This window comes from Trachypithecus francoisi, unplaced genomic scaffold (genome assembly GCF_009764315.1).
Source record: "Trachypithecus francoisi isolate TF-2019V2 unplaced genomic scaffold, Tfra_2.0 Lachesis_group1, whole genome shotgun sequence".
NCBI classification, from domain to species: Eukaryota; Metazoa; Chordata; class Mammalia; order Primates; family Cercopithecidae; genus Trachypithecus; species Trachypithecus francoisi.
Window position 1 is genome coordinate 71,072,024 of NW_022681454.1, and position 27,856 is coordinate 71,099,879.

The following is a 27,856-nucleotide window of genomic DNA, read 5'->3' on the forward strand; positions in this document are numbered from 1 at the left end:
TATACAGATATGTATCTATTTATGTATCTATCTATTCATTTATTCTTCTATCTACTTTTCTCCCTTTGTTTTTTTTTTTTTTTTTTTTTGAAATGGAGTCTTGCTCTGTAGCCCAAGCTGGAGTGCAGTGGCGCCATCTCGGCTCACTGCAAGCTCCACCTCCTGGGTTCACGCTATTCTCCTACCTCAATCTGCCAAGTAGCTGGGACTACAGGCACCCGCCACCACATCCAGCTAATTTATTGTATTTTTAGCAGAGACAGGGTTTCACCATGTTAGCCAGGATGGTCTCGATTTCCTGACCTCGTGATCCGCCTTTCTTGGCCTCCCAAAGTGTTGGGATTACAGGAGTGAGCCACCGTGCCCACCCCTTCTACCTCCTTTCCCTACATTCATCCATCCATCCATGTACATCCATCAAGACTTCCATCCCCCTGCCTATTGGCCTGCCTTTTCCTCTCCCTTTCGCTCTCCTTTTCTCTATCTCATTGTTGGAGTAAAGGTAACCTTTTGTACAACTTATGATTTTCCTCCTTTCCCTTCTGTACAAATAATTTTTTTTATTAAATCTCATCTTTATGAATGTATCCAGTTAGTTTATTTGCAACAAATTCCTTTGTGATATTCTAACTTTAAAAGCTTACATCTTCTCTAGTGAAAAGTAATCCACTCTTTAGTGTCACACAGAACTTAATCTCTAACTTCACAAGTACATAAGTGACTCAAATTTGTTTGTGAGTTGAAACCATCAAGATTCTTTAGCTGTTTTCGCCCACTTGGCCTGATTGCTGGGGGAAAAAACATAATTCATGTTTTCAAGAAAATGTAAATGTAAGATTTCCTATTTTGAGCTAAAGTCAGCAACTTGATTCATTTACTTGAGTATAACTGCTACCTATGCAATCTATAATGGTGGTGACATACAGTGAGCACTGTATGTCTAAAATTTAGTGAGCACTAAAATTAATTATCTACTCTATTTTACAAAAGGGGAAACCAATCCAGAGGTTAATGATGTGTCCACCATAACTCAACAATCAAGATCCTCAGGTCAGTGCTCTTTCCTTCAACATCCTCAGGAGTTTTCCAGGGGCACTGTAACGATGAGAAGGAGGTTGCAATGGTCTGAAAGTTTGTGTCCCTCCAAAATTCACATGTTAACATTGAATCCTCAATGTGATAGTGTTAAGAGGTGGGGCCTGTGGGAAGGGATTAGGTCATGAGGGCAGCGCCCTAATGACTGGGATTACTGCCCTTATAAATGAGGCCCCAGAGAGCTGTCCCTTCCACCATGTGAGGATTCAGTGAGAAGGTGCTGCTGATGAACCAGAAAGCAGGCCCTCACTGGACAAAGGATCTGCCAGCACCTTGATCTTGGACTTTCCAGCCTCCAGAACCATGGCAAATATACTTCTGTTGTTTATAAGCTACCTCGTCTATGGTTTGTATTTTTATTTTAATTTTTAATTTTAATTTTTTATTTTTTTTTGAGATGGAGGTTCACTCTGTCACCCAGGCTGGAGCGCAGTGGCACAATCTTGGCTTACTGCAAGCTCCGTCTCCCAGGTTCATGCCATTCTCCTGCCTCAGCCTCCCAAGTAGCTAGAACTACAGGCGCCCGCCACCAGGCCTGGCTAATTTTTTGTATTTTTTAGTAGAGACAGGGTTTCACTGTGTTAGCCAGGATGGTCTCGATCTCCTGACCTTGTGATCTGCCTGCCTTAGCCTCCCAAAGTGTTGGGATTACAGGTGTGAGCCACTGCACCCGGCCTTGTTTGGTTTTTTAACCATAAACCACAGCAGTCCAAGTGGACTCACACTTCAGGGTACATTAATTCACAAAATCCCTGAGAAGAAGAAAACTACCATTTCAAATATATACTTTTTTTTCTTTGCATGTGTTAACTGTGTTTTTTTCACCTGTGTTTCCACTGGGGGTAAAAAGCGTTTCTTTGCTTTACGAGTTTGAAATTCACAAAACTATACTGGCAGCAGGGGGAGGGTAGCGGGAAGAATGAAACATTAAAGATATCTATTTGACTTCAATTTTTCAACATGGCAGAAGGCAGAAAAAAATCAGTTGCAGAAATGGAAAGAGGTAGGAGATCAGAGTAAAGAGTGTGTGGGAAAAAGGAAATCAAAGAGGGAGGAGAGGGGAGGTGAAGGGCAAAGGAAAGAGAAGGAGATGGTGATACAGGAATTAAAAAGAAATTATTTAGGCAGATAGGGTAAGAAAGTTCTCAGTAAGGTTTTCCTTTTAATGAAAAGCAGCCCCCAAATCATTTCTTTTCTAACAAAGAGTAGCTTGTAAAATTGAGCTGCAGACGTAGAAAGGCAAGCTAGAAGCTTGCACAGGCGAATGCTGGCAGCTGTGCTGACAGGAGAAGGCTACCTGGGACTAGGCATGTTCAAAATGGCAGCTCCTTCCCTTTGCCAGCTACGTGCACAGTAAGGAGCAGGCAACATGGCAAGCCAAGTGGAAAGCCTATTTGCATAATTAGGTTAGTGCGGTGGGGCATGATGGCTCACTCCTCTAATCCTAGCACTTTGGGAGGCCGTAGCAGGCAGATTGCCTAAGCTCAGGAGTTTGAGACCAGCCTGGACAACATGGTGAAACCCCATCTCTACTAAAACACAAAAAATTAGCCAGGTGTTGCAGTGTGCGCCTGCAGTCCCAGCTTCAGGAGGCTGAGGCAAGAGAATTGCTTGAACCTGGGAGGTGGAGGTTGCAGTGAGCCAAGACAGTGCCAGTGCACTCCAACCTGGGTGACAGAATGAGACTTCATCTCAAACAAAAAAAAAAAAGAAAAGATTAGGGTGAGGTGGCTAGCCTTCCAGCCTTCCCCGCAGACTATGTAAACATCACACCTGGTCCAACCAATCTTGGGCCTTACATAAATCAGACACCATCTCCTCAAGCCTGCCTATAAAATCCAGTGCACTACCACTCCGGGTCGGAATTCCCATTTTGGAGCCCCTCTCTCTCTCACAAGAGAGAGAGCTGTTTTCCTTTCTCTTCTTTTGCCTATTAAACCTCTGCTCCCAAACTCACTCCTTGTGTGTGTCTGCATCCTTAATCTTCTTGGCTCTAGATGATGAGCCATGAGCTAGACAACAATGCTGATTCAATGGGAAAAGGAAGAAGGGTGAGAGAAGGGAGTGGAGAAAAGCCAAGGACTATGTTGGGTACCTTCCATTTGCTAGTTCAGGGCTACTCTCCACCCTCCTCCATCCTGCCTTCTGCCCTACAAGGTGGACTTACAAGGTAGTCATTAAGTATGTCCTTCTTTGGCTTCTGGTTGGGTTTGGCCAGTGGGGTGGCTTGGCAGGTAAATGGACGGTGGAGGGTAAGTAAGGTCAGGGTATTAATTCACCTGGATTCCTTTCTGAATGGCCACCTGGGGCTAAGCTGTGTCCCTTGCCTTAAGATCATCTTTCTTCCCAAGGATAAAGTGCTCCTTATTTTTGGTCCCTCCTTTGATCTGGTACTCCACAGGCCTGGGGTTGGGAACAGCTCCTCCCCTGCTCTGGGTTCCTGTTCAATCCCTTGCAGTTTGCCTTTACTGTCCCAATACCTTTGTAAACAAAACCTCCTCAAGTGTTCCATCTGTGTGGACTCTGGTATTACGCAGGTATGAGAGGAAGGAGATGAGAAAAGGGATGAATTCTATGAAAGACAGCCTGGGTAGGAGGAGGATAAAATATAGACAAATAATCCTATGAATGCTACAACAGATTCTTTCAGTTTTCAATACTAATATTTAAAAGTGTTAGAGTTTTGTGGTAAAGAAACCTATTCCACTATCATTTATAGTCAATGAGTAGCATAAATATTTGGAGGCATAAAGGACACAACCAAGTAAAAGGGTAGGCAGAGTGTAGAGGGACAGCATAGGTAACTGAGTGTAAGGCTATGAAGCCAATCATAAGCTATCCATGGTTTAACCAGTGTTGTGGTTCAGTATGATGTCTTCATGAAGGTAGTCTCAACTACCTTTTCCACCACTGACTTCTTCTCCACCAAATACCAGCTCCACCACTGACCTTGGACAAGTTACATAAGCTGATTCAGAGTGCTCAAAAGCCTCTTGCTGTACTTTTTAAGATTTTATAAATTTTTGGGTAATCAATCTAAGGTTTTTTTTTTTTTTATAAGTTTCAGTCACCTAAGTTATTCAAGTTTAAATGTAATGATCTCATAACATAGTTTTGTAGACTCTACAGGATGAAACAAAAATGCCCTGGAAGAACAGGAGGTATTTTTTTACAAAACAAAAACATCCTGTCTATAAATCAAATGGACAACACCTGTCTGGTCTTTGAATTATCTTTTGTCCCAAGATTAGCTGGGCTGCAGAGAAAAGAAAAGAATTAAGCATCATTATCAGTTAAAGTCACCTAGTAATTTCTACAATAAAATGATCCAACTATATTCAGAAATTATCGTGAAAGCATTCAGCCTTCTAGAAGAATTATTATTGAATTTATATTAACCCCTGGGCTAAGTATCTAGGGACTGTTTTTAAAGAATTGCTAATGTAAGGAGATATGCTACTGATCTCTTAATCTGATCACATCCAGCAAGAGTTATTTGCCCTGGGGTCTGAGCTACATTGTAATAAAATCAAAGGACATAAAAACTGTGGCAGGAACAGTGCTGAAATTGGAGAAGCATTATTATGAATAGCAACAAGTATGGAGATGCATATGTAAGAGGGTAACTAGAGTCAATATAACCACTATTCTTCCATGATTTAGGGTAAATAGATAGTTATGGCTCATCTGCTAAATGATCTACTGGGTAGATATTTATGGATTATTATACAGTATATTATTGAGGATAAGTCTGGTTAAAAACAAATAGAGAAAAGAGCAAATGGCACAGGCAGGCTTTTAGTAAGGTCATCATTTGTAATATTTCTCGGGAAAATCTCTCTCAGAAATTCCTCAGCATAGCTAATGTGCCATAGAAGGACTCTCCATTTTAGGAGTGCATAAATTCACATAAATTGCTATAATAAGGATTCATCCCATAACCCTTTTGGCATAAATGCACATCTGGTCTCTGTTTGTAATGAAATCAATTCAAAGCCCCACAGTGCATTAATAATAAAAATGTCCAACATATTGCAACCAAATAAGCTCTGAAAATTTGAGTCTGCAAGATTCTGTCACACATGTGTATACTTTTAGCACTGATAAATGATTAGGTTACAGAACATTAATCAGATGCCTTAAGATTCCAAAGGTAGACTTTGAAAAATTATAATTATTATTTCCACAGGAAAACTCATATGTATGTATGCTAGAAACTTTTACTTGCTTAATTTATAATGCCTCTTGGACTTTTATATCTGTAGTTCACAATACCACAGAAATTTTATTAATAATAAAATTATTATAAGCAATATAAGAGGAAATTCATGGATTTGCACTTTAAAAACAACAAAATTATAGAATTAGCTCATAACATATTAGAAGTTGTCATTAAATGTGAAATTAAATTAAAATGGAAGAATTTTTCTACATTGATTTTAAAAGAATTCTTGACTGTTTTGTTTCCAACAGCTATCATCAACAGTAGATAATATAGTTTAGCAAAGACTTTCTTGTTAGTCACAGGATTTACCTTCTGTGTTATATGATTGACCCAAGGAGAAGAACAGTTGCTGAGATCTGGTCCTTGGGGATCCCAAATTCCATCAGGAGCAAGGCATAGATAAGTTGATACACCTATAATAATGAGAGAAATATATCTGTTTCTTTTTCTGAAAATGACTTCACATCCATGGTATATTTAAAAATGAGCAAAGGTAAAAATGAGATAATTAAATGGACATAATGTTTATTAAAACACCAGATCCAGTGCCAGGTAAGCATTTGGCACTAGAGAAATGTAGTACTCCAAACAAAAATATACAATATGTTTGAAGCACTTGTGGCAGCCACATTAGGTATGGGGACTGTTTTGTTTTGTTTTGTTTGAGACGGAGTCTCACTCTGTCACCCAGGCTGGAGTGCAGTGGGAAGATCTCGGCTCACTGCAACCTCTGCCTCCCGGATTCAAGTGATTCTCCTGCCTCAGCCTCCCAAGTAGCTGGGACTACAGGTGCACCCCACCACGCCTGGCTAATTTTTGCATTTTTAGTAGAAACAGGGTATCACCATATTGGCCACGCTGGTCTCAAACTCCTGACCTCGTGATCCGCCTGCCTTGTCCTCCCAAAGTTCTGGGATTACAGGCACCGTGTCCAGCAGGGGACTGTTTTTAAAAAAATTTCATGTGTGAGATGATGTGATATGTGCCTCCGTGGAGCTTAGTGCTTGACTTTGTAGAGGAAAGGTAGCAGCTGAGCCTTAAAGGAATAAGTGTGCAGGTTTTTCAGGAATAAAACAAAGTGGAAAAGGACATTCCAGGTGGAAAAATATATGCTCTTTGGGAAACCTCAAGTTTTTTTGAACTGGGGCCTACTGGACTGGGGAGTTGTATTTAATTAAAGTGGAAAAGTAAACCAGATCATAAACTCCCTTGTCTATCATCTATGGGTGCTGGAAAATCAATGAGAATATTAAAAGAAGAGATAGATGATGAGCAAATTTGAGTTTTGGAATGATAGTTCCGGCAGGAACATGGAAGATGAATTTGAGAGAGTAATAGAGTGATGGTGAGGAAGCTATTGCAATAATTCAAGTGAGAGATTGTGGGGGCCTAGACAAAGGCATAACAGAATGGACAGAGATGGGTAACAATGAGACTGGGGTGTATTGACAGTAATCCCTGAGGGCTTCAGAAAATTTCTTTTCCAGTTGTCACAGACAAATAATGACACATTTCTGCAGAGCAAAGTGCTTTCAAATAAAATGTTTCACTAATCTTCAAAACAAAGTTCTGCAGTAGGGGGCTATTATTATTTTTCTTTTAGAAGTAAAGGAACTGAGACCTAGAACTAAGGAAACAGAGCTAAGAGAGAAGGTGGCTCCCAATTGTTCTCTGATTCCAGGATCACAGAAAACTTCACAAATAAACATTCTCCCTCTTTTTCTTAAAGAAAATGAATATTTTTGAATGTTTTTAAATATTTTGCTGGAAAAAAGTGTATTTTTTATAAAAATCAAGATACTCTTTAGTATTCCCACCCACCATTTCCTATACCACGGAATATGAAATAATATACCCATATCAGAACTTTCTTAAAAAAAGCTTTTTTCCTTGAAGTATTCAAATCAATAATACCCAAGGAGAAAGTCCCTGAGAATGCGAGGTGACATATATTGTGAATTTCTCTTATTTACATATTTTAGAGAATAATGCAAACGTGACAAGGATTCATTTACGAATATCAATGTATGCAACAATAAGAAAATCAGAATACCTTTGCTTAAGCAAAATAAATAATAATATGGTTACCATGTGAAGATATTATGAATTATATCAGTAATAAAATAGGCAAAGAAGGCCGGGCGCAGTGGTTCATGCCTGTACTCCCGGAAATTTGGGAAGCTGAGGCTGGCGGAACACCTGAGGTCAGGAGTTTGAGACCAGCCTGGCAACATGGCTAAACCTGTCTACTAAAAATACAAAAAAAAAAAAAAAAAAAAAAATTAGCTGGGCATGGTGGTGGGCACCTGTAATCCCAGCTACTCAGGAAGCTGAGGAAGGAGAATCTCTTGAACCCTGGAGATAGAGGGTGAGCCGAGATCATGCTGCTGCACTCCAGCCTGGGCGATAGACTGAGATGTCATCTCAAAAAAAAAAAAAAAAAAAAGGAAAAGAAATATTGAGTTCTTATCTATCCCCTAGAGGAAACAATGCAAGATTGTTCTCTGGTGGATGCATGAGTGCTAGGTTGACTCCTGCAGCGTGGTCCCCAACAGTGTTAAGAGCCTTTGACCATCAGAGGACAACTACAATGGCTGATAAAAAGGAGAGTCAAACGTTCTCTTTTGTAACATGTTAGGTGGTTTCCATGATAAGCTTCTAATATAGAAGTCCTGGACCTCATTTTCTGCAATCAATATCTGATGGTTGGTGATAAGCATGAGACTAACTCCCAGCAATCAAGTAATCCCCTCTGGACTGCTGCATAGAAAAGCTGAGCCTCTAGAGTAGCCTGAACATCTACAGCCTAACTTTACCTTGACCCAGAGACTATGAGGGCAAAACGCAGATCTCACAGGTTACCTGTGACTTAATCAGGTTACATTTTCAAACTGGAAAATAGATAGCTTTAAACTGTAATTTAGATGAGTTCAGAATTTAGTTAAATGTCAAGTAATAAAATATGTTGTAATGAAAACAAAGAAAGAAGAAAGATGGGAGAAAGAAAGAAAGAGAAAGAAAAGAAAAGAAAAGAAAAAGAAAAGACAACAGAAAAGAAAAGAGAAAAGAAAAGAAAAGAGAGACAAGGAGGGAGGGAGGGAGGGAGGAAGAAAAACGAAAAGAACACTAGAAAATAAAGCCAAAGTAACACAACAGTTTTAACTCAGTGCTTTAGCACAGACTTACCTATAGTTCCTGCAGGGCATGGCTGCTTTGCTATCTGTCCTTGACGGGTCTTAAACCACATGATTTCTCGGGCTTCCACAGGCTCACAGCTCTCTTCGAGAGCTGGGATTTGGGACGATGCTGATGGAAGGTGTGTGGTCATGTCATCAAGCACCTCAACAGCTGGAGATGGGGCGCTAGTACTCCGGTTTCTTCTTCCTGACACTGACAGAGTGGTACTCCTTCCTGGGCTCAAAGTTGTAGTCCGAAGGGTGGTACTGGTGCTCGTGCTTCCCATGCCAAGGGGTCCTGTGGTAGAGATATCTGAAATAAAATTAGAAAGAAAACACCTACATTGCTTGTTCACAGTAGGACCTCAAGATGTCCTAACACTTTAGAAATTATTTTTATTTGACTGTTGAAAGGGCTTTAAAGCTCTAGAAGTCCTCATCCTGATTTTCATTTTAAACATGGCAAAAATAAGCCAATACCAAGGTATCAGGGTGCCACTTGAGTATCAAAGCAACCAACTGATCACTGCCAAACACAGGCTTTTTAATGGTTCTTTGAAACTCAAATCCTAGAAAACAAAATTACAGCACAACTCAACTCTTCATTCATAAGCTTCTTAATGCTTCCCAGCCTTTTTGACAATTGGAGGATTAAAACTTTAAGCCCTCTCCTTAGAATTATCAAACTTTGTATAGAAGAGGGAACTATATAAAATTGTATTTTCACATGAAGTATAATTTGGATTTCTATATATGCAGCAAACAGGGGAGAGGCCAAACAAAAAACAAAAAAACAAAAAACAAACAAACAAAAAAACAAAAAACCAAGAAACAGAAATTAAACTGCTGACAAGCTAAAAAATAAAGAGCAATTCTGAATATAGTCTCCTTAATCACAAACTGGAGTAGCTTAGTGGTCTACTTTATTGCTCTTAGAACAGACTCACCTTCACACAATTTTCAAATTTGATTTTTATTAATATACAGTATAAGTAGTTTCCAAATGGTTACAACCCTAAATTATTCTCTAACAAGATTTTTTGAATGGGAAAGTGTATTCCAAGTTCCAAATAAAGGTAGTTAGGTTCTTTGTCAGGTAATTGAACCTATGTTTCCAAGGAATAGGCATACTATGGAAATAACCACTGCAAAGAATCATCTTTTTGGGAAAATATATTCATATTCTCAACATGGGAATGCAAGAGTATGCTTGTCCTTCCTGTACACAGACTGCATTCCTAGCTGTAAGATTAGAAACTACTGCTAACCTCACTTACTGGCAATAAACTGTAGGGATATTGGCTCTAGTCTGATTCAAGATCACTCATGTTGAAGGAGATGTAGGGCATTCTGATATGAGCCTCTAGCTGTTTGTAATTCATTTTCTACTTCCCTTAAAATATCTTCACCTCTGCTACCCCAAGGAAGTCCCAGGTTCATCACAATGTATTTGATGTACATAAAGCTTCCAAAGAAACAGGATAGAGATGGTGAAGGGATGGGATATTTTTGAACATTTAATCACTGACACTGCAGTATTTTCTGAAGTGATGCTTTTTTATTATGCCATTTGCCTCTTTCTTCGATTTTCCCTCCCACTCTTCTCAGCTCTCCTTTTCTTTCTCTCATGGTCCCTTTCCATATGAATGGTAATGTTCAGAACTGCATCTACTCAAAGTTCATACAAGAAGGCAGAGTGTCTTATTTTCCCTCCTTCTTCCACATATACTATAGATCCCAAATAACCAAGTCTTTTTGATTCTGTCTCATGCCTTTATTTGAAATCCACCTATTTTTTTCTTTCTAATCACCACTACTTATGTTCAGCTCCCCATCATCAACCTTTTGTTAATGAAAGCAGTAGCAGAGCAAAATGGCAATACAGTTATTTCAATATTTACTTTTGCCAAATCAAAGCTCATGACTCAAAAAATAAACATATAACACAATCCCAACATAACATATTTCAAAATACTAAGTGCAATTGAAAGCTTACAACTATACACAATAAAAATGACTCTAATATTTATAATTTGCATATATAATCAATCAAATGTTTTAAAAAGAAAACATTACCTACAATCAAAAAATTGAATAACTTAAAAACTAAATTTTTAGAAAGTATTAGCTTAAAAAAAAAAAAGTATGTCAGTGGTGTCACTGCTGAGATGTAAGAACATTTTGTGCTGATTTTTCCAGGTGACAGAAAAATCCTTTTTGACATCATACTACTTGGGGAATGCGAAAGTTTAAATGTGTCCCCCAAACTTCATGTGTTAGAAACTTCATCCCCAGTGCAAGAGTGTTGAAAAGTGGAACTTTTATGAGGGAATTAAGACCCGAGGGCTCTGCCCTCATGAATGGATTAACACCATTATTGTGGGAGAGGGCTAGTTATCTAGGAAATGGGTTTCTGACAAGAGGATGTGTGTGTTTGGTCCCCTCCCATCTGTCTCCACCCCTCCCACAAACTGTATGCTCTCTTGCCCTTCTGCCTTCTGCCTTCTGCCATGGGATCATGCAGCAAGAAGAATTTTGCCAGTTGTGGGATCCTTCACCTTGAACTTCTCAGCCTCTAGAACTATAAGAAACGATTCTGTCTTTTATAAATTACCTGGTCTTGGGTATTGTTACCATAGTAGAAAATGAACTAAGATAGGGAAGTAGTAAGGCAACAGTTAAAAGCTAGCTCCAACTATTTTCTCTAACTATTAAAGTTGGAATTATCCTTTAATTCAAATAATGCCAGCTCTCATTTGTACTTCTGAAGGGACGGTTTTGAGCAACTTTTAATTTTTTGACAGGGACTATAATCTTTTCATTGATAATGAGCTACAGTTTTTGTTTCAAACAAAGCATTGCTATTTCTTCTTTGTCTTCTTTAGTTTGATCATGTAAAAATGGAGATTCTTAGCAGTTACCTGTTATTAGTTAAATAATCTCATGCTCAACTTAACTTGTTCAGGAGGCCTGTGAACTAGAGTAAGAATCAATTTTAAAATAGAAGCTCTGTTTTTCAATTGTCTTCTTTCCCTTCTTGAGGATTATGTAGGTACTGACAAATGCTTTCTAAATGAATGCACCTTTCTTCGATTAGATATTTTAATTAGCATATAACTCTCTGGGAGAAGAAAAGATTTGTTCAGCAAAATCATTTTCACTATGACAAACTACATAGTTACACACGTAGTGCAAGATTTCTCCAGCCTATTGTCTCAGCTGCACAAATCATGCACAATGGGCCAAGTTACACTACCGCAAGATTTTTGCTGGCTGTGTGGTATAAGTATTTTAGCATGGGTTTAATAATACATCCTTATCCTCTATTTAAATGATTTATATTTCAGATTTTTAAAGATAATAGAATCAAACCAAACATAATTTAACAACAGCACCAGTACCATAGAATGAAAATTAATGTTCTTTCTTTCTTTCTTTTTTCTAAAATTACCCTATTCAAATCATTCTCTACCTTTTTCCAGAGATACTCTTAGGGTATAAATTGGAATATGTTAGTTTACTGATTAAAGTGCTTAAACAGTTCCAATCTGCCCTTCAAACAAAAACTGAATTGTTTTCTTCATGCCCAAGCCCTTCATGAGTTTCTCTCTCCAACTCATTATAATGCTTTCTCATCTTTTAAGTATATTATTTAAACCATATAAAATTACCAGTGGTTCCCCAGCTGCACCCTGTTCTTTCTGCCTCAGGGCCTTTGCACATCCTGTAATGTGTTCTTGCCCCCATTTTCACCTGGCTAACTAACTCCTATTTATCCTTTCGGCTTAGCTTGGATGTTATCTCCATCAAGGAGCCTTTCCAAATTTACCAAGACTGGGTTATACACTAACATGTGTTTTGTTAGGATTCATTCCTTAGCTTTTAGCATTGTGCCTGACTAGAAGTAAATGAGCTCTCATTAAAGGGAGATGAACATCAGGACTAGGTCAAGAAGGCAGTGAAGGGTATAGTATCCCACAAAAAGAGAAGCATCACAAAAGAAGAGAAAGGATAAATAGTAGGACAAGCAAATGGGGTGGTTAAGAGTTTGTACAATTGATAGACTGGAAAATTTATTTCTTAAATGCATTTTACATTGTCCAGGAAATATTCAGGAAGAAAATTAAGCTCCCTTTCCCCCAAATGATCATATCTCAGAACAATCAGATTTAAACTCTTATGGAGCAATAACAATGATACAATATTTTTTAAAAACTTCAATTTGTTATGAAATACATTGGAAGGACTTAGTTTAATAGACATACTAACATTAGGGATCAATATAGAACTTATTTTCATGGAACTGTGCCACAGAGAGATGTCTACAAGCAGGGTCATACCATTCCACTTAACTTTAAGCAGAATGAAAATCGATTTTAAAGGCTATCCCTGATCCCCCATACCCACCTTTCCATTCACTGCTATGTAAGACTATCGCAGGCTCTGTTCAATGCCAACTTCCGGCAGAATAAATCCTAGTGATAGACATGCTGTCACCAGTGCCCAAGAAAGGATTCATCTTATTGCTAAATACAAGAGAAAAACAAATCTAGATTTGCTGAACAGTCACTGACTGGCAAAGTTCTAGCCCATATTATAGGCTATGAGAGTTTATATTCCAGCCATGGAGAGGTGACATGACACTTTTTTCAATATATACTGCTCTTGAATCTTACCTGATGACATAGCTAGCTTAATAAAACTATGTGTTATAAATGCTTTGTATGGTTGTATATCAGAGAAAAGTTATTGTCTAAAAGAAATTAAGTTTGAGTGTCTATTTACATACGACATTTTATTAAAGTTTTGCAATTTTCCTTATTTCGTCACTGTTTTTGTGCTCATTGTGCTTATACGGACTAGTATTTTCATAAAAATAACTAAACAAAACTCCTTCTTAGCATTTCACCCTCATAATCGTACTTCCAAAAGAAAATTTTAATTCTCCTGTCCTTTGAAATTCACTGTTCATAACTTGTTTCTTTCTTAGAATTTGATTCATTTTGCTTAATTTTTTTCCTTCAGCCTGCCTTGAAAAGTATAAGCATTATTTTGAATGCTATTACGAGTTATAACTTCTGGAGTACAATAATAGAAAACAGTGAAAATAAACACTTGTAAAGTTCTTCACATTTTGTAATTATTATTATTATTTATTTATTTTTTTTTTTTTAGACGGAGTCTCACTCTGTTGCCAGGCTGGAGTGCAGTGGTGCAGTCTTGGCTCACTGAAACAAACGCCTCCCGGGTCCAAGTGATTCTCCTGCCTCATCCTCCCGAGCAGCTGAGACTACGTGCCACCACGCCCAGCTAATTTTTGTACTTTTAGTAGAGACCGGTTTTCACCATGTTGGCCAGGATGGTCTTGATCTCTTGACCTCGTGATCTGCCCTCCTCAGCCTCCCAAAGTGTTGGGATTTCAAATGTGATCCACAACATCTGGCTCATTTTGCAATATTTTAAAGTTACTATCATCTCATTTAATTCAGACCAAAAAAAGTGTAATTATTACTATATATTCCTAGTTTTAAAAATGAGAAAATATAGGCTTAACTAGTAAGTGCATTATAATCATACAAGTAGTAACTAAACAGGGATTCTCTGACTCCATATTCCATGTTTTTAATACTGTGCTATTAAAAATGTCATTCTCAATGATTTCATGATTATGATTAATTATAAGTCTTCCTTAACACTTTAAGAAGAAGCTGAAGGAAATGAAAATAATCTAGTAAAATATTACTATTCTTGAGCACAAACATTTTTATTATTTGGGATGGGCATCTTCTAAAAAAAATAATACTTAAGAGAGAATATAAAATTATACAATCCAAGATAGTCTAGGCTGGGCACAGCGGCTCATGTCTGTAATCCCAGCACTTTGGGAGGCCGAGGCGGGCAGATTCCCCGAGGTCAGGGGTTTGAGAGCAGCCTGGCCAACATAGTGAAACCCATCTCTACTAAAAATACAAAAAAATAAAAAATAGCCGGGGCATGGTGGTGGACATCTATAGTCTCAGCTACTCAGGAGGCTGAGGCAGGAGAATCGCCTGAACCCAGGAGGTGGAGGTTGCAATGAGCCAAGATTGCCCCACTGCACTACAGCCTGGGCCACAGAGCAGACTCTGTCACAAACAAAAAAACAAACTAACAAATAAACAAACGTAGTCTAAACTGCACAAGAGAAGAAAGGTTTACCTTCTACTCATAAAATGCATTAATTTTCTTTTTTATTCTCCTTCATGTTTTCCTTTGCTCTCTAAATATGTACCTTCCTTCATGGTTTTCCCTTTACAAATCTTTCTTTTCCTCTAACTTCACTCTAGTAGACAATCCTTTGGCTGACTACAGAAGCATTTCCTTCTCCCCACCCTTCAAGTGTTTGTTTACATCCAAAGTCTATTACTGAAGAAACCTTCCCAAGGGCCTAATAGAGGAAATAAGAAATGTGAAACCATAACAATGCTCTCAGTAGCTTTTGGCTACTTGTACAGTGCCCTGGGTAGAAAGAGGAAATTCTGCCTGAGACCCCATGGCTATCAGTTGGTGGCAGCAGATTTGATTACGTCTAGTTTTTAAAAAGAAGCATTCATATTATCAGTCATGAAATTATCCAGTTCTCTTCGGAATTCATTTTAATACTTGGCTCTATGGCCTCCTGAGATAGCGAAACTCCACAGACTATCAGCAATATGAAAGTATATTTATTTTTGTAATTGGATCCATTTATATTTTCTAGTTCTCCTAATGGCTAGGAGATTGAGGAAGCTGTTTTAATAAACATAAAATTGTAGTGGCTATATCATGTAAGATTTTGGGGGGCATTTATTTGTATTATCTGGTGCATATTTAGCCCCTATCATGCCAGAAACTGTGCTGAATGTTTTACCTGTGTACTCTCTAATTTAGTACTCCCAGCAACTTTTTGGTAAGCATACTCACCTTCATTTCAGAGATGAAATAGGTTAAATTAAATAATTTGCCCAAGTTTACATAGCTGGCAATTGATAGGACCACGATTCTAATCCAGGTCTATTAAAATCTCTTCCTGTCCACTAGGCCAATGCTGTTGAAACTTTAACACATATGTAAACATATGTAAACATTTTCATGGATTTGGAAATTAATTTGTCCCAAATACTGCTCACATATGCTTTTATAGGCTTTACTATGGTCCAGACCTGCTGAGAACTTACTGTGCACTTATGGACCAGGCAATATTCTGAACACTTTACAAGGACTAATCCATTTAATTAGAACAACAAATCTGTTAGAAGGCGCTATTAATTATCATTATTTTACAGATGGCAAAACTGAGTCACCAAGAGATTCAGTAATTCTCCAAAGGTTACAAATTCATAAGTAGAACAACGGAACAACACGTGCACTGTTAAGGAGACCCACCGTTTTATTTTTTATTTTTTATTTATTTATTTATTTATTTTTATCTTTTATTTATTTATTTATTTATGTATTTATTTATTTATTTATTTTTGAGAAGGAGTTTCGCTCTTGTTGCCCAGGCTGGAATGCAATGGCGTGATGTCAGCTCACCACAACCGACGCCTCCAGGATTCAAGCGATTCTCCTGCTTCCGCCTCCTGAGTAGCTGGGATTACAGGCATGCCCCATCACGCCCGGCTAGTTTTGTATTTTTAGTAGAGACGGGGTTTCACCATGTTGTTCAGGCTGTTCTCGAACTCCTGACCTCAAGTAATCCACCCGTGTCGGCCTCCCAAAGTCATGGGATTACATGCGTGAGCCACGGTGCCCGGCCAGGCTGTTTTCTTACGGATCAAGTTCAGGTTCTTAATATTCCAAGTTATTACAGTTAAGAGTTGAGTCTTGGCCGGGAGCGATGGCTCACGCCTATAATCCCAGCACTTTGGGAGGCCGAGGGGGGCGGATCACCTGAGGTCAGGCGTTCCAGACTTGGCTGGCCAACATGGCGAAAACCTGTCTCTACCAAAAATAAACAAAAATTAGCCGAGCGTGGTGGCAGGCGCCTGTAATCCTAGCTACTCCAGAGGCTGAGGATTGAACCCGGCGGGCAGAGGTTTCAGTGCGCAGAGATCGCACCATTGCACTCCAGCCCGGGTGACAAAGGGAAACTCTGTCTCAAAAAATAAATAATAAATAATAATAATAATAGAAAGCAGCCTGCTCACTGCAGTTGACAGTAGAGGAAGTAATCTTTACAGAGCTAATTTATTTTTGTTTATGGCATTTTAAATCCCCTAAGTAAGGGTTCACGACCAACTAAGGAAAAACTGTTGATTCCACAAAGCTTGCTAGAGTGTTCAGCATACAAATAAGGCAATAAACAATGAACAAACAATAGTGTGAAATAAACTCTCGCATTTCTTGAGCATTTATTATGCACCAAGCAATGTTCTAATGCTCTAGATACATAACTGAGGCATGGAGAGGTTAAATGAATTTCCCAATCTCATAGCATTCACAAGTGGTAGAGCCAGAATTTTAATGCAGGTAGTTTGACTCAAGAACCCATACGTACCCATATTTTCTGATGAACTGATAAAGGTTTGAAGTAATTTTTAAAAAGTGTCAGAATATGGCATATGTTATATGCCTGTGAGAGAGAGCTCAGCTCTGGGAATTATAAGATTAATTTATTCCATCCATATTTATTAATCAACTCTCATGTGACAGGTATTATATTGGGAATAAAATGTTGAATAATAATTATTATGTTCCTTGCTCTCATGGAAACCTTCTCTAAAAAGCCTTATAGAAAAAGCTACCAAAGAAAATAGAAAATACAAAGAGGAGAAATATACAAACTCTCTTCATTCAGCCTATATTTATTGATATTTGTCTTGCATTACACATTGTGCTGGGCATCAGGGATTCAGAGATGAAGCAAAGAGTACTACTCTTAAGACGATTTAATAAACTGTATCTTATGGATGCTACAACATCGTCAATTATTCTATGTACCACTTAGAAAGAAAAAACAAAATCTCTGTCAATTTAACTCTGACGTGTCTTCAATGGTTAAGCACATCCCAACTCATGAGATGTTAAAGGGTAAAATAATGAGACTATTCGAATTAATGAAAAACTGTAGTAGTAACGGACATATCTCCTTACAATATAATGAAATAAACATTCCATCATTTAAAAGCGATGTAACCTTGGACAAATTGTAATGCCTCTCTGTGCCTTAGATTTTTTTCACCTGATAACCAGAGATAATAATATATTTGTATTTATTTGAAGAGAAAAATGTAAATATGCATTCAAAGTACCTAGCAAAGTATATGGCAGAGAAAAATAGCTTAATAAATGTCTTCTATTAGTAGCAATATTGTTATTTATTCCTTAACCAAGAATTATTGATTGCTTACCACATGCCAATTACTATCCTAAGTGCTGGGGATATAGAAGTAAACCATGAAAACAACAAAAAATAAAAATACCTGCCCTCATAGAGCTTACATTAGTAGGAGATACAGACAGTAAATAGGATAAAAGAAAAAAACATGCATTATATTAGATATTAAGAAGTGTTAAGGATAAGAAGAAGAAGAAAAGCAGAGGAGGGGGATACAATGTGTTGGGGGAGGGGAATTGTAGGATTTTTTGTTTTGTTTTGTTTTTTGAGACAGTCTCACTCTGATGCCCAGACTGGAGGGCAGTGGCACAATCTCAGCTCACTGCAACCTCTACCTCCTGCGTTCAAGTGATTCTCCTGACTCAGTCTCCCCAGTAGCTGTGTTTACAGGTACCTGCCACCATGCCCGGCTAGTGTGTGTGTGTGTGTGTGTGTGTGTGTGTGTGTATTCTGTAGTTTTAGTAGAGACGGGGTTTCACCATTTTGGTCAGGCTGGTCTTGAACTCTTGACCTCAATCAATCCACCACCTCGGCCTCCCAAAGTGCTGGGATTATAGGCGTGAGCCACCATGCTCAGTTGCAAGTATTAACTGGATGTCAAGCATAGCCTTACTGTTAAGATGACAATAAAGATTTTGACAAAAGAAGCAAAATGAGAGATGTAAATAACTTTTTAAGCAGTGGGAATAGCATCTGCAAAGGGCTAGACACAGTGAGGTAGCAATGTGGCTGGAGCATAGCATGTGAGTCATATGAAAGGCAGTATGAAATGAGGACAGAGAGATGATGAGGACTACAGCATATGGGTGTTGACAGGCCATGGTGAGAACTTTGGCATTTACTCTGGGTGGTGTGGGAAGCCACTGGAAGGTTTTCAGCAGAGAAATGATGTGATAAAACTTTCACTTAATAGGATCACTTGAGTTGTTGTGTTGAAGAGTGATTGAATGAGAGGGGAGTCAGTGTACCTATTTGGTTAAACATCTGTGGTGGTAATGGTGATAATGACGATTAGAATGATATGGATATAAACATACATAATACAGCATGGGAGTGTGACAGAGGTGGCGGTGGCTTTTGTGTGTGGATACCATGATCCTCACTGGCACATGGTAGCCCTTCAGTCATTGTTGGCTGAATTAAACTAATGTTTGCTTCTTCATTGTAGTGAAATGAATTTGTTCTTCTTATACAAATTCTTCTATAGCTCCATTTCAATTATTATTATTTGTTTAAACTTGAAACAATCAAATAAATATACTGACCCCAAGCAGTATGGAAATGTTAATACAGTTATGTTAGTGTTCTCATTACTGTGAAATTGCTAAAAGTTGTATTGATGGGAATGTCAAATAAACTTTGGGAGTGAGAAAAACATAAAAACAAATAAAGAAACTGGGAGATTCGGTTCAACTGAATCAGAGTTGATTGATTTTTCAGTGAACAACAAAACATACCAAGGGCATAAGTAGTTGAATTATTATAGATTTAGAGTCATTTCCTAGGGCTAGCCTCAACATTGTATTTTACTTCTCGAGTTTTGACATCATTGTTACCTAGTTACTGAAGTTATTGCCTAATATTTCTAGAGACACAATTTTTTTTTTTTTTTTTTGAGACGGAGTCTCTCTCTTTTACCCAGGCTGGAGTGTAGTGGCCGGATCTCAGCTCACAGCAAGCTCCGCCTCCTGGGTTCACACCATTCTCCTGCCTCAGTCTCCCGAGTAACTGGGACTACAGGCGCCCGCCACCTCGCTCGACTAGTTTTTTGTATTTTTTTTAGTAGAGATGGGGTTTCACCCTGTTAGCCAGGATGATCTCGATCTCCTGACCTCGTGATCTGCCCGTCTCGGTCTCCCAAAGTGCTGGGATTACAGGCTTGAGCCACTGCGCCCGGCCAAGACAATATTTTTATATTAACTTGTGAATTACAATTTAAGTATGATGATAAAGGGATACCAGAATATAAATGCTATGGAAGATTTAGTTATGAATAAGTATAAAGTTAAAATAAATTCAAGAAAAATAAAATTAGCCAGGCGAGGTGGCTTCCACCTGTATTCCCAGCACTTTGGGAGGCCAAGGCGTGGAGATCACCTGAGGTCAGGAGTTCGAGACCAGCCTGGCCAACATGATGAAACCCTGTCTCTACTAAAATACAAAAACTAGCCAGGCATGGTGGCATGCACCTGTAATCCCAGCTACTTGGGAGGCTGAGGCAGGAGAATTGCTTGAGCCTGGGAGGTGGAGGTTGCAGTGAGCCAAGATTGCGCCACTGCACTCCAGCACGGGCAACAGAGCTAGACTCTGTTTCCAAAAAAAAGAAAAAGAAAATTATCCTCCATGTTTGGAAATAGAAAATTTAAAGTGAACAGTAAAAACAAGCCTGTAATTTAAGCTTCAAGTTTTTTTCTTTTTAAGAATACACTTCTGGTAACTTTGATCTATTGCAGATGCTTAGAGAATAAATATGCATTTGTCTTTTTTACATATGTGTTCATTTCTAAGAAATGGATAAAATGTAAGGCCCTATTTTGATTATTTGTTTTGTTGTTTATATTTAGAGTCTGGAAGACAAAGAAGATTGTATTACTTTTCAAGTACCATATCATAAAATATGTCTTTAAAAAAATTAGTATTGATTTTTCATCAAATAAACATAAGGATGAAACAAACAAGAGATCCAACTAGGTGCTATAATGGGGATACATGGTTGAGTAAAACAAGGCCCCTTTCCTCAAAGAGCTTAAAATTAGACTCCTCAAGGAGTCATCGTGGGTTGTAGAGTTAAAGCTTGACTCTTCAGTGTAACTATCTAATAACGAGACTCACTGAATTTTCTCCAAGACTGGTGAGGCCATTAAACATTTCATTTTTTTCAAGTAATTTAAATAGCAAAAAAGAAAGAGCTGCATAATTGGCATATAAATGATTCCTGAATTCAAGTGAAACCACAAAAATATTGTAAATCTTTCTTTTTTTTTGAGATGGAGTCTGGTGCTCCATTCCCCAGGCTGGAGTGCAGTGGTGCAATCTCGGCTCACTGCAAGCTCCGCCTCCCAGGTTCATGCCATTCTCCTGCCTCAGTCTCCCACGTAGCTGGGACTACAGGCGCCTGCCACCACGCCGGGCTAATTTTTTGTAATTTTAGTAGAGACAGGGTTTCACTGTGTTAGCCAGGTTGGTCTCCATCTCCTGACCTCGTGATCTGCCCACCTTGGCCTCCCAAAGTGCTGGGATTACAGGCGTGAGCCACCACGCCTGGCTTATTGTAAATCTTTCTAAATCACTTAATAATCAGTGTACGGAGTATACACTTGATAGATAAATTAAGTCATTCTACCACAACCACATGTAAACTATACAGTTCTTCTTAAGTGCAAGGAAATTTGGCATTCCACTTTGTTTTCCTTATACTACTTGCCTTGTAGTAAGTACTCAGTAGATGAAAAATGGGTGAGTGACAAAATAAATATCTGTAATTTATTTTGAAAAGTATATTTTCAGAAGCTCTATATATACTACTATGTCTGAATTACACTGTGACTTTGATAAAGTTGGATTAAAGATTTGATCACCCACTCCAGACTAAATTTTATAACAAAATTTAATATGAGTTTTAAATTTTAACTTGCATATTTTTAGTCACTAATTCGTAATTACTTTCCTCTAGAAATAAAAGAAGGAACAGGAATCACCTGTTTGGAACTAATGACTAAGTGGTTGAGTAATCAGGACAATGTATTTTCTGATGATATGGATTTGGAGACAGAATTCTGAATGTTTATCTATAAGACAAATATTTGCAGTTAGTCTGTAGGTTGAGGACTCAGTAACTTCTCCTCAATCACTTATTTATCACTTTATTTTCTTTCTACTATTATGGCCAACCAAGCCTACCCACCACCTTTTAAATTAAGAGAGTAGCTGGGCATGGCGGACCATACCTATAACCTCAAGAATTTGGGATGCTGAGGTATGAAGATTGCTTGAGCTCAGGAATTTGAAACCAGCCTGGACAATATAGCAAGACACCCTGTCTGTACTAAAATTTTTTAAAATAATTAGCCAGGTATGGTGGTGCATGTCTGTAGTCCCAGCTACTTGGGAGGCTGAGGTGGGAGGATTTCTTGAGCCCAGGAGTTCAAGGCTGCAGTGAGCTATGATTGTGCCACTGCACTCCAGCTTGGGTGACAGAATGAGACCTGAAGACCTCCCAATTTTGCTTTCTCTTGATTGTCTTCTTTTTAATAATATGGAGTCTTGCTTTCCACAAGTTCAGGTTAAGCATCCCTAATCTGAAAATTTGAAATTGGAAATCCTCCAAAATCTGATGTCACAAGTGAAAAATTCCACATCTGACCACATGTGATGTGTGCACAAAATTATTAGAGATATTGTATAAAATTACCTTTGGGCTACATGTGTGATGTACATATAAAACATAAATTAATTCCATGTTTAGACTTGGATCTTATCTCTAAGATATCTCATTATGTATATGCAAATATTCCAAAATCTGAGAAATTCTGAAATCTGAAACATTTCTGCTCCCAAGCATTTCAGATAAGGGGATATACAACCTGTAGTAATAAATGGGTCAAAGAAGCAGATTGCTTAGGGAAATCTCCCAGAGGATCAATGAGAATTCTTATATTTATTTTAGTAATACCAACACACAATATGTTATTCAGTAACGTATAATGTTATTCAGCAATAGCAACATTATAATCAAATTCAGATTATGCCTATATATTGTCAACTCTGTTTCAGGAGAGTTGTAAAGACAGAAAAATATTTCTTCAAATTCTCTTGCCTACTCTATGATATTTCAGTATTTCAGATGATAGAAAATTGGAACATAAAGGATATAACAATCTTTTCAAAAAAAAAAACTTAAAGGGACATATTAAATCGATATTAAAATGTACAATATGAAGAAGATCAAACTATTTTGGAATCATAATTGTAGATGGCCCATGGAATTTAAGAGTCAAAAAAATAATAATTTAAGAGTCAATGAGTGATAATGGAATTCCACTCATACATAAGCCTTTTGGAAGCATAGACTTATCTTCATACAGGGGAATGTCAAGAATTTATGTAAGACTCTGCAGACCAAATTTTACCCCAAAAGCACCACAAAGACAGAGACTGTTGCTGTTTTGCTTGATAACAACTCTCAATGTCTTGAGCAGCATGTGACACAGAAGAGGGGTCAAATAATAGTTGATAAATAAATGAACTCTAACATCAACAACCTTGATTTACTCCAAAATATTAACATTGAGACTCACAAATGTGATCATTCATGTACCCAGAGGAGATCACCCTACTTCATCTTTTGACTATTTTCACTCTGTCTGTTCTATTACAATGGCTTGTTCAAAAAAAAAAAATATTTCAAAATACTTATAGACGTACAGGAAGTTGCAAAGATAGTCCAGCTTCCCTCAGTGACAGTGACTTTTATAGCTATAGTAATATACAAAACCCAAAAAACCAAACATTGATTACATGATCATTAACTTGACTGCAGACCTTATTCAGTTTTCACCTGTTAGGGGCTCAATTATGCCTCCATTTCCCCAAAATTCATACATTGAAGTTCTAATCTTGAGTACCTCAGAATGTGACTCTGTTTGGAGATATAGAGCTTTTATAAAACTAACTAAGGTAAAATGAGGTCACATGGGTGGTCCCTAATCTTATATGATTGATGTCCTTATAAGAAGGGGAGATTAGGACACAGATTACACAGCAAAAGGATGTGGAATAGTCTGTTTCCACACTTCTATAAAGATACTCCCTGAGATTGGGTAAGTTATACCAAATTGGTCTGACTCACAGTTCCACATGGCTAGGGAAGCCTCAGGAAACTTACAATCATGGTGGAAGGCGAAGGGGAAGCAAGTCATGTTTAGCATGGCAGCAGACAAGAGAGAGTATGAAGGGGGGACTAACAAGCACTTTTAAAATCATCATCAGGTCTCGTGAGAACTTAGTCACTATCATGAGAACAGCATGGGGGAACTGTTCCCATGATCCAGTCACCTCCCAAAGTAATGGTCATGTACCAGGTCCCTCCTCTGATATGTGGGTATTACAATTTGAGATGAGATTTGAGTGGTGACACAGAGCCAAACCATTATCAGGATGACCATGTGAAGACAAAATGAGACAGTGGTCATCTCCAAACCAAAGACAGAGGCAAGAAACCAAACCTACAGACAGTTGAAGCTTGGACTTTTAGTCTCCAGAATGGTGAGACAGTAAATTTATGTTGTTTAAGCCAGCCAGTGTCTATTACTTTGTTATGGCAGCCTTAGCAAACTAATACATCACCATTTCAAAAAGTCTCCATTCACGTGTGCATGTGTGTACTTCTCTGAAATTTTATCTCATGTATGGATTTGCATAACCACTTACAATCACATACAACCACATTCAAGATACAGAACAGTTTCATCACTATGAAAGAATTGTGTTGTGCTACTCCTTTGTATTCATACCGACTACTCACTCCTATCCCTATCTCCTGGCAACCACCAAACTGTTCTACATCTCCATAGTTTCACTGTTTCAGGGATGTTATATAAATGAAATCATACAGCAGGGAACCTTTTGAGGTAGACTTTTTCACTAAGCATAATGTTTTCAGGTCCACCCATGTTGTATATATCAATAGTTGAATTATCTCACTGCATCATCCCATGATTTCCTACCATCTATCTTTCATCTTGCAGCAGGACTGACCTTTGAAAAATGCAAATTTGATGTTTTCTCACTTTAAAAACTCCCATCGATTTAATCAATTCAGAATCCTCAAACTTGTTGTAAAAAGCCCTCCAATCCATGTTCTGCCAACCTCTCAAAGTTCCACTTGAGCTCCTCACCTTTGCTCGCTCTCTTCTAATCATCCTAGGTTTATTTCCTGTGTCCTTAAAAGGCCCCTTCTCATCTTCAATGATGTGGATATTTCTTTCTCAAACTCTCTATTGTCTTCTTCCCTCCCAGGCATTTATTTCTCATACTCTTTACTCTCTTCTTCCTTCCTAGGCCCAACTCCCTTTACTTAATTATACCACTAATTCTTTGAATATCTGTGACTTATAATGATTGTAAGCAGAAAATAAAAAAAAAAAGAAGAAGAAGAATGAAATTGTCATATTTGGATTACTTACATTTGTATTCAATATATGCCTATTTTCTAGACATTAATTCAGAAAAAGAATTCAAAATTTCATTCTTGCTGGGAAGCGGTCATATTTTACACCACTAGCCAGGCAGGGCCATGCATTAGGGGAAGAAACAGTTCTTCATGAGTATCAGTTCTTGTATTTTCTTGCTGTGAAACTTTGGGCAAATCCCTAAACTGGACTAAGTGTTGTTCCCTTTAAAAAAAAAAAAAAAAAAAAAACTGAGTAAAACAGACTTATGAATGATATTGTAATATTGAGCACGCAGCAACCCAGCACAGTTTCTGATATATAACAAGTGCTGAATAAATGTTTTAAATATTTGATATACATGTGAAAAGTCATATGAGATATGCAAATAGTGCAAACACATAGAGAAATTATCTAAAAATTATCTAAACCTATTTGATAGTATAATTTCCACATCTCCTAAAAACTGAATTATTAATGAATACAGCTCTTTTTTTCTTTTCTAATTTTTTTTAGAGACAGGGTTTCACTATGTTGCCCAGGCTGGTCTCGAACTCTTGGACTCAAAAGATCCTCCCACCTTGGCCTCCCTAAGTGCTGGGATTATAGGCCTGAGCCACTGCACCTGGCCTGAGTACAATTTATGTAAAACAGAAATTCTGATATCTCCTAAAAAAGTGCAAAGTACACTTTCAATCTGACATAATGCAGTATTATCAGTCATCACATATGTTGACCACAGAATATGCCTTATAGTACAAATCAAATAGATGAAATACTATCTGAAAAGAACTCTAGTTGTTTGTAGACCTCAAAAGAAGTCAATGGATAAAAAAATTCAATGTAATCATAAAACTTGTGTTTAGCAATATTTGTGTCACCTTGCTTAACAATGAATCCATTTAATGTTATCTTTTTAATATTATCCTTTCACTTTTGAAATTAGTTTCCAACACTATGTAGAAATTAAGTTGGCTTATATTACAAGCAAAGGAAAACAGAGTTCAGTATCAAGGAATGAACATTCAGCTTATACTTAAAGTATAATAAACAGGCAATGTTCTCCAGCAAAGATCTAGTAAACAAAATTTATTATAACAAGTCTATTTAAATTTAGGTTGGAGAGAGAGATTCAATACCTATTTTTGTGTTATGTGATTCACATTACCTTATTAGTCTTTCACTATTCCTTTTATCCTATTTATAATTATGTATTCTAAATGCAAGACAATTTCCATCTACCACTGGCAATGAAGAAAAATCCAGGATGGCTTGTCCATTCCTCAATCCTCCAACCCTAAATAATGTGGAAAGTCTTTTATAGAGAGAAAGAAAATGAAACAGAAAGAAGAGTGACAAAGTGTAGGTCTACAGAAAAAAGGGCACAAAAAAAACTAGGCAATTTTGTGTGTTGACTATAAAAGAGCATTTTGATGTTGTTGAAAATATTTTACACAAATGGAAAAGTGATGATGGTTATCATGTAAAGGGGTTCTGTGGTCTCCCTTTCTCTTAGTTTTCTGAATAATAGTGTGTATATTTTACTAGCAGACTTTTCACATTGAGCCTATCAACTTTAAATAAATAGCAATATTCTTTAGATGAAAAAAAAACCACATGCAAACAAAAGAGAAGAAAAAACAACTTTTCTAGGGCAGACAGGCTCTAGAGCGGCCCGTCTTGCTGATATTCACAGCTTTGTGTAATTCCCACCCCTTTAATGTGGGTGGAGCCTGTACTTGCTTATACCTCATAGAATAGGACTAACGTGGTGGAATGTATATGATTATGCACACTGATTACATTATAGCAAACTCTAACATTAATCTTGTAAGTTGATTTTCCATATGGCTTTGAAGAAACAAGCTGATTTGTTGTGAGCTACCCAAGAAGAGAGCCATGGGACAAGTTGCTGAGACCAGCAGCCAGCAAGAAACTGAAGTCCTTAGTTTGACAGTCTACAAGGACCTGAACACTGCCAACAACCACGTGAGCTTGGAAACAGATTCTTCCCCAGTCAAGGTTTCAGATGAGAACTTTGTCCATAGCGGCACTAGGACTGTGACCTTGTAGAGGACCCAGCTAAGCTGTACCTGCTCTCCTGACTCAGAGAATCTCTGAAATAATAAATGTGTATTGTTTTAAGCCACTAAGTTTGTCATAGCATTGTTATTTATCAGTAAGTAACATAAGCCTAATGCTTTTCACAATAGGAAAAGCTTTTAAAATTCAGGATATGATCCGGCTTCATATCTTTATTCAGAGCAAGAGTTCTCAAACATGGTACTAACTGACATTTTAGGCCACACAATTCTTTTCTTGTGTGAGTAAGGGTGTAAAGGGTTGTTCTTTGCATTGTAGGATGTTTAGCAGCAGCCATGAACTCTACTCACTAGATGCCAGTAGCACTCGCCACTCCTCATTGTGACAAAAATATCTCTAGAAACTGTCAAATGTCCTTTGGAAGGAAAAATCTCCCATGTTTGAGAAACAGTGATTTAGAGGAATTTCTTCATTTACCTCTAATCTGTATTTGTTCAGTGAGAGGGCTACTGCATGCTGATAATGGTCTTAGGATCTTTTAAATATGTAATAATCTAAACACGAAATGGCTGGATGGTTGCTTTTCAATTTGTGAAATGGCTCAAAGGTTGTAAATAAAAGGAAACTGGATGGCTTTCAGAAATACAGATTATGCTTTTTTCAATTTCTAGTGATTCAATGCGTCTAAGACACACTTCTTCAAATCACACATTAATATTTAAAAATTGGTTTTATTTTGCTATTTCACTTAAGGAGAACATGCATAATAACATATCAGGAAAGTAATGCA

General features: G+C 37.7%; 1 protein-coding gene across 4 annotated transcripts in view; it reads right to left on the reverse strand.

Annotated features, from left to right (window-relative positions):
• Nucleotides 1–27,856, reverse strand: part of ADGRL3 (adhesion G protein-coupled receptor L3) — an 888,015-nt gene that overhangs the window by 179,019 nt on the left and 681,140 nt on the right. For 3 of the 4 annotated variants that reach the window (XM_033214560.1, XM_033214561.1, XM_033214563.1), the window contains 2 exons: nucleotides 8,507–8,809; nucleotides 5,630–5,733 (listed from right to left, as the gene is read on the reverse strand). In XM_033214560.1, coding sequence (XP_033070451.1) covers nucleotides 5,630–5,733; nucleotides 8,507–8,809 — 407 coding nt within the window. The remainder of the gene's footprint in view (nucleotides 1–5,629; nucleotides 5,734–8,506; nucleotides 8,810–27,856) is intronic. The other variant, XM_033214562.1, reaches the window with a different exon arrangement.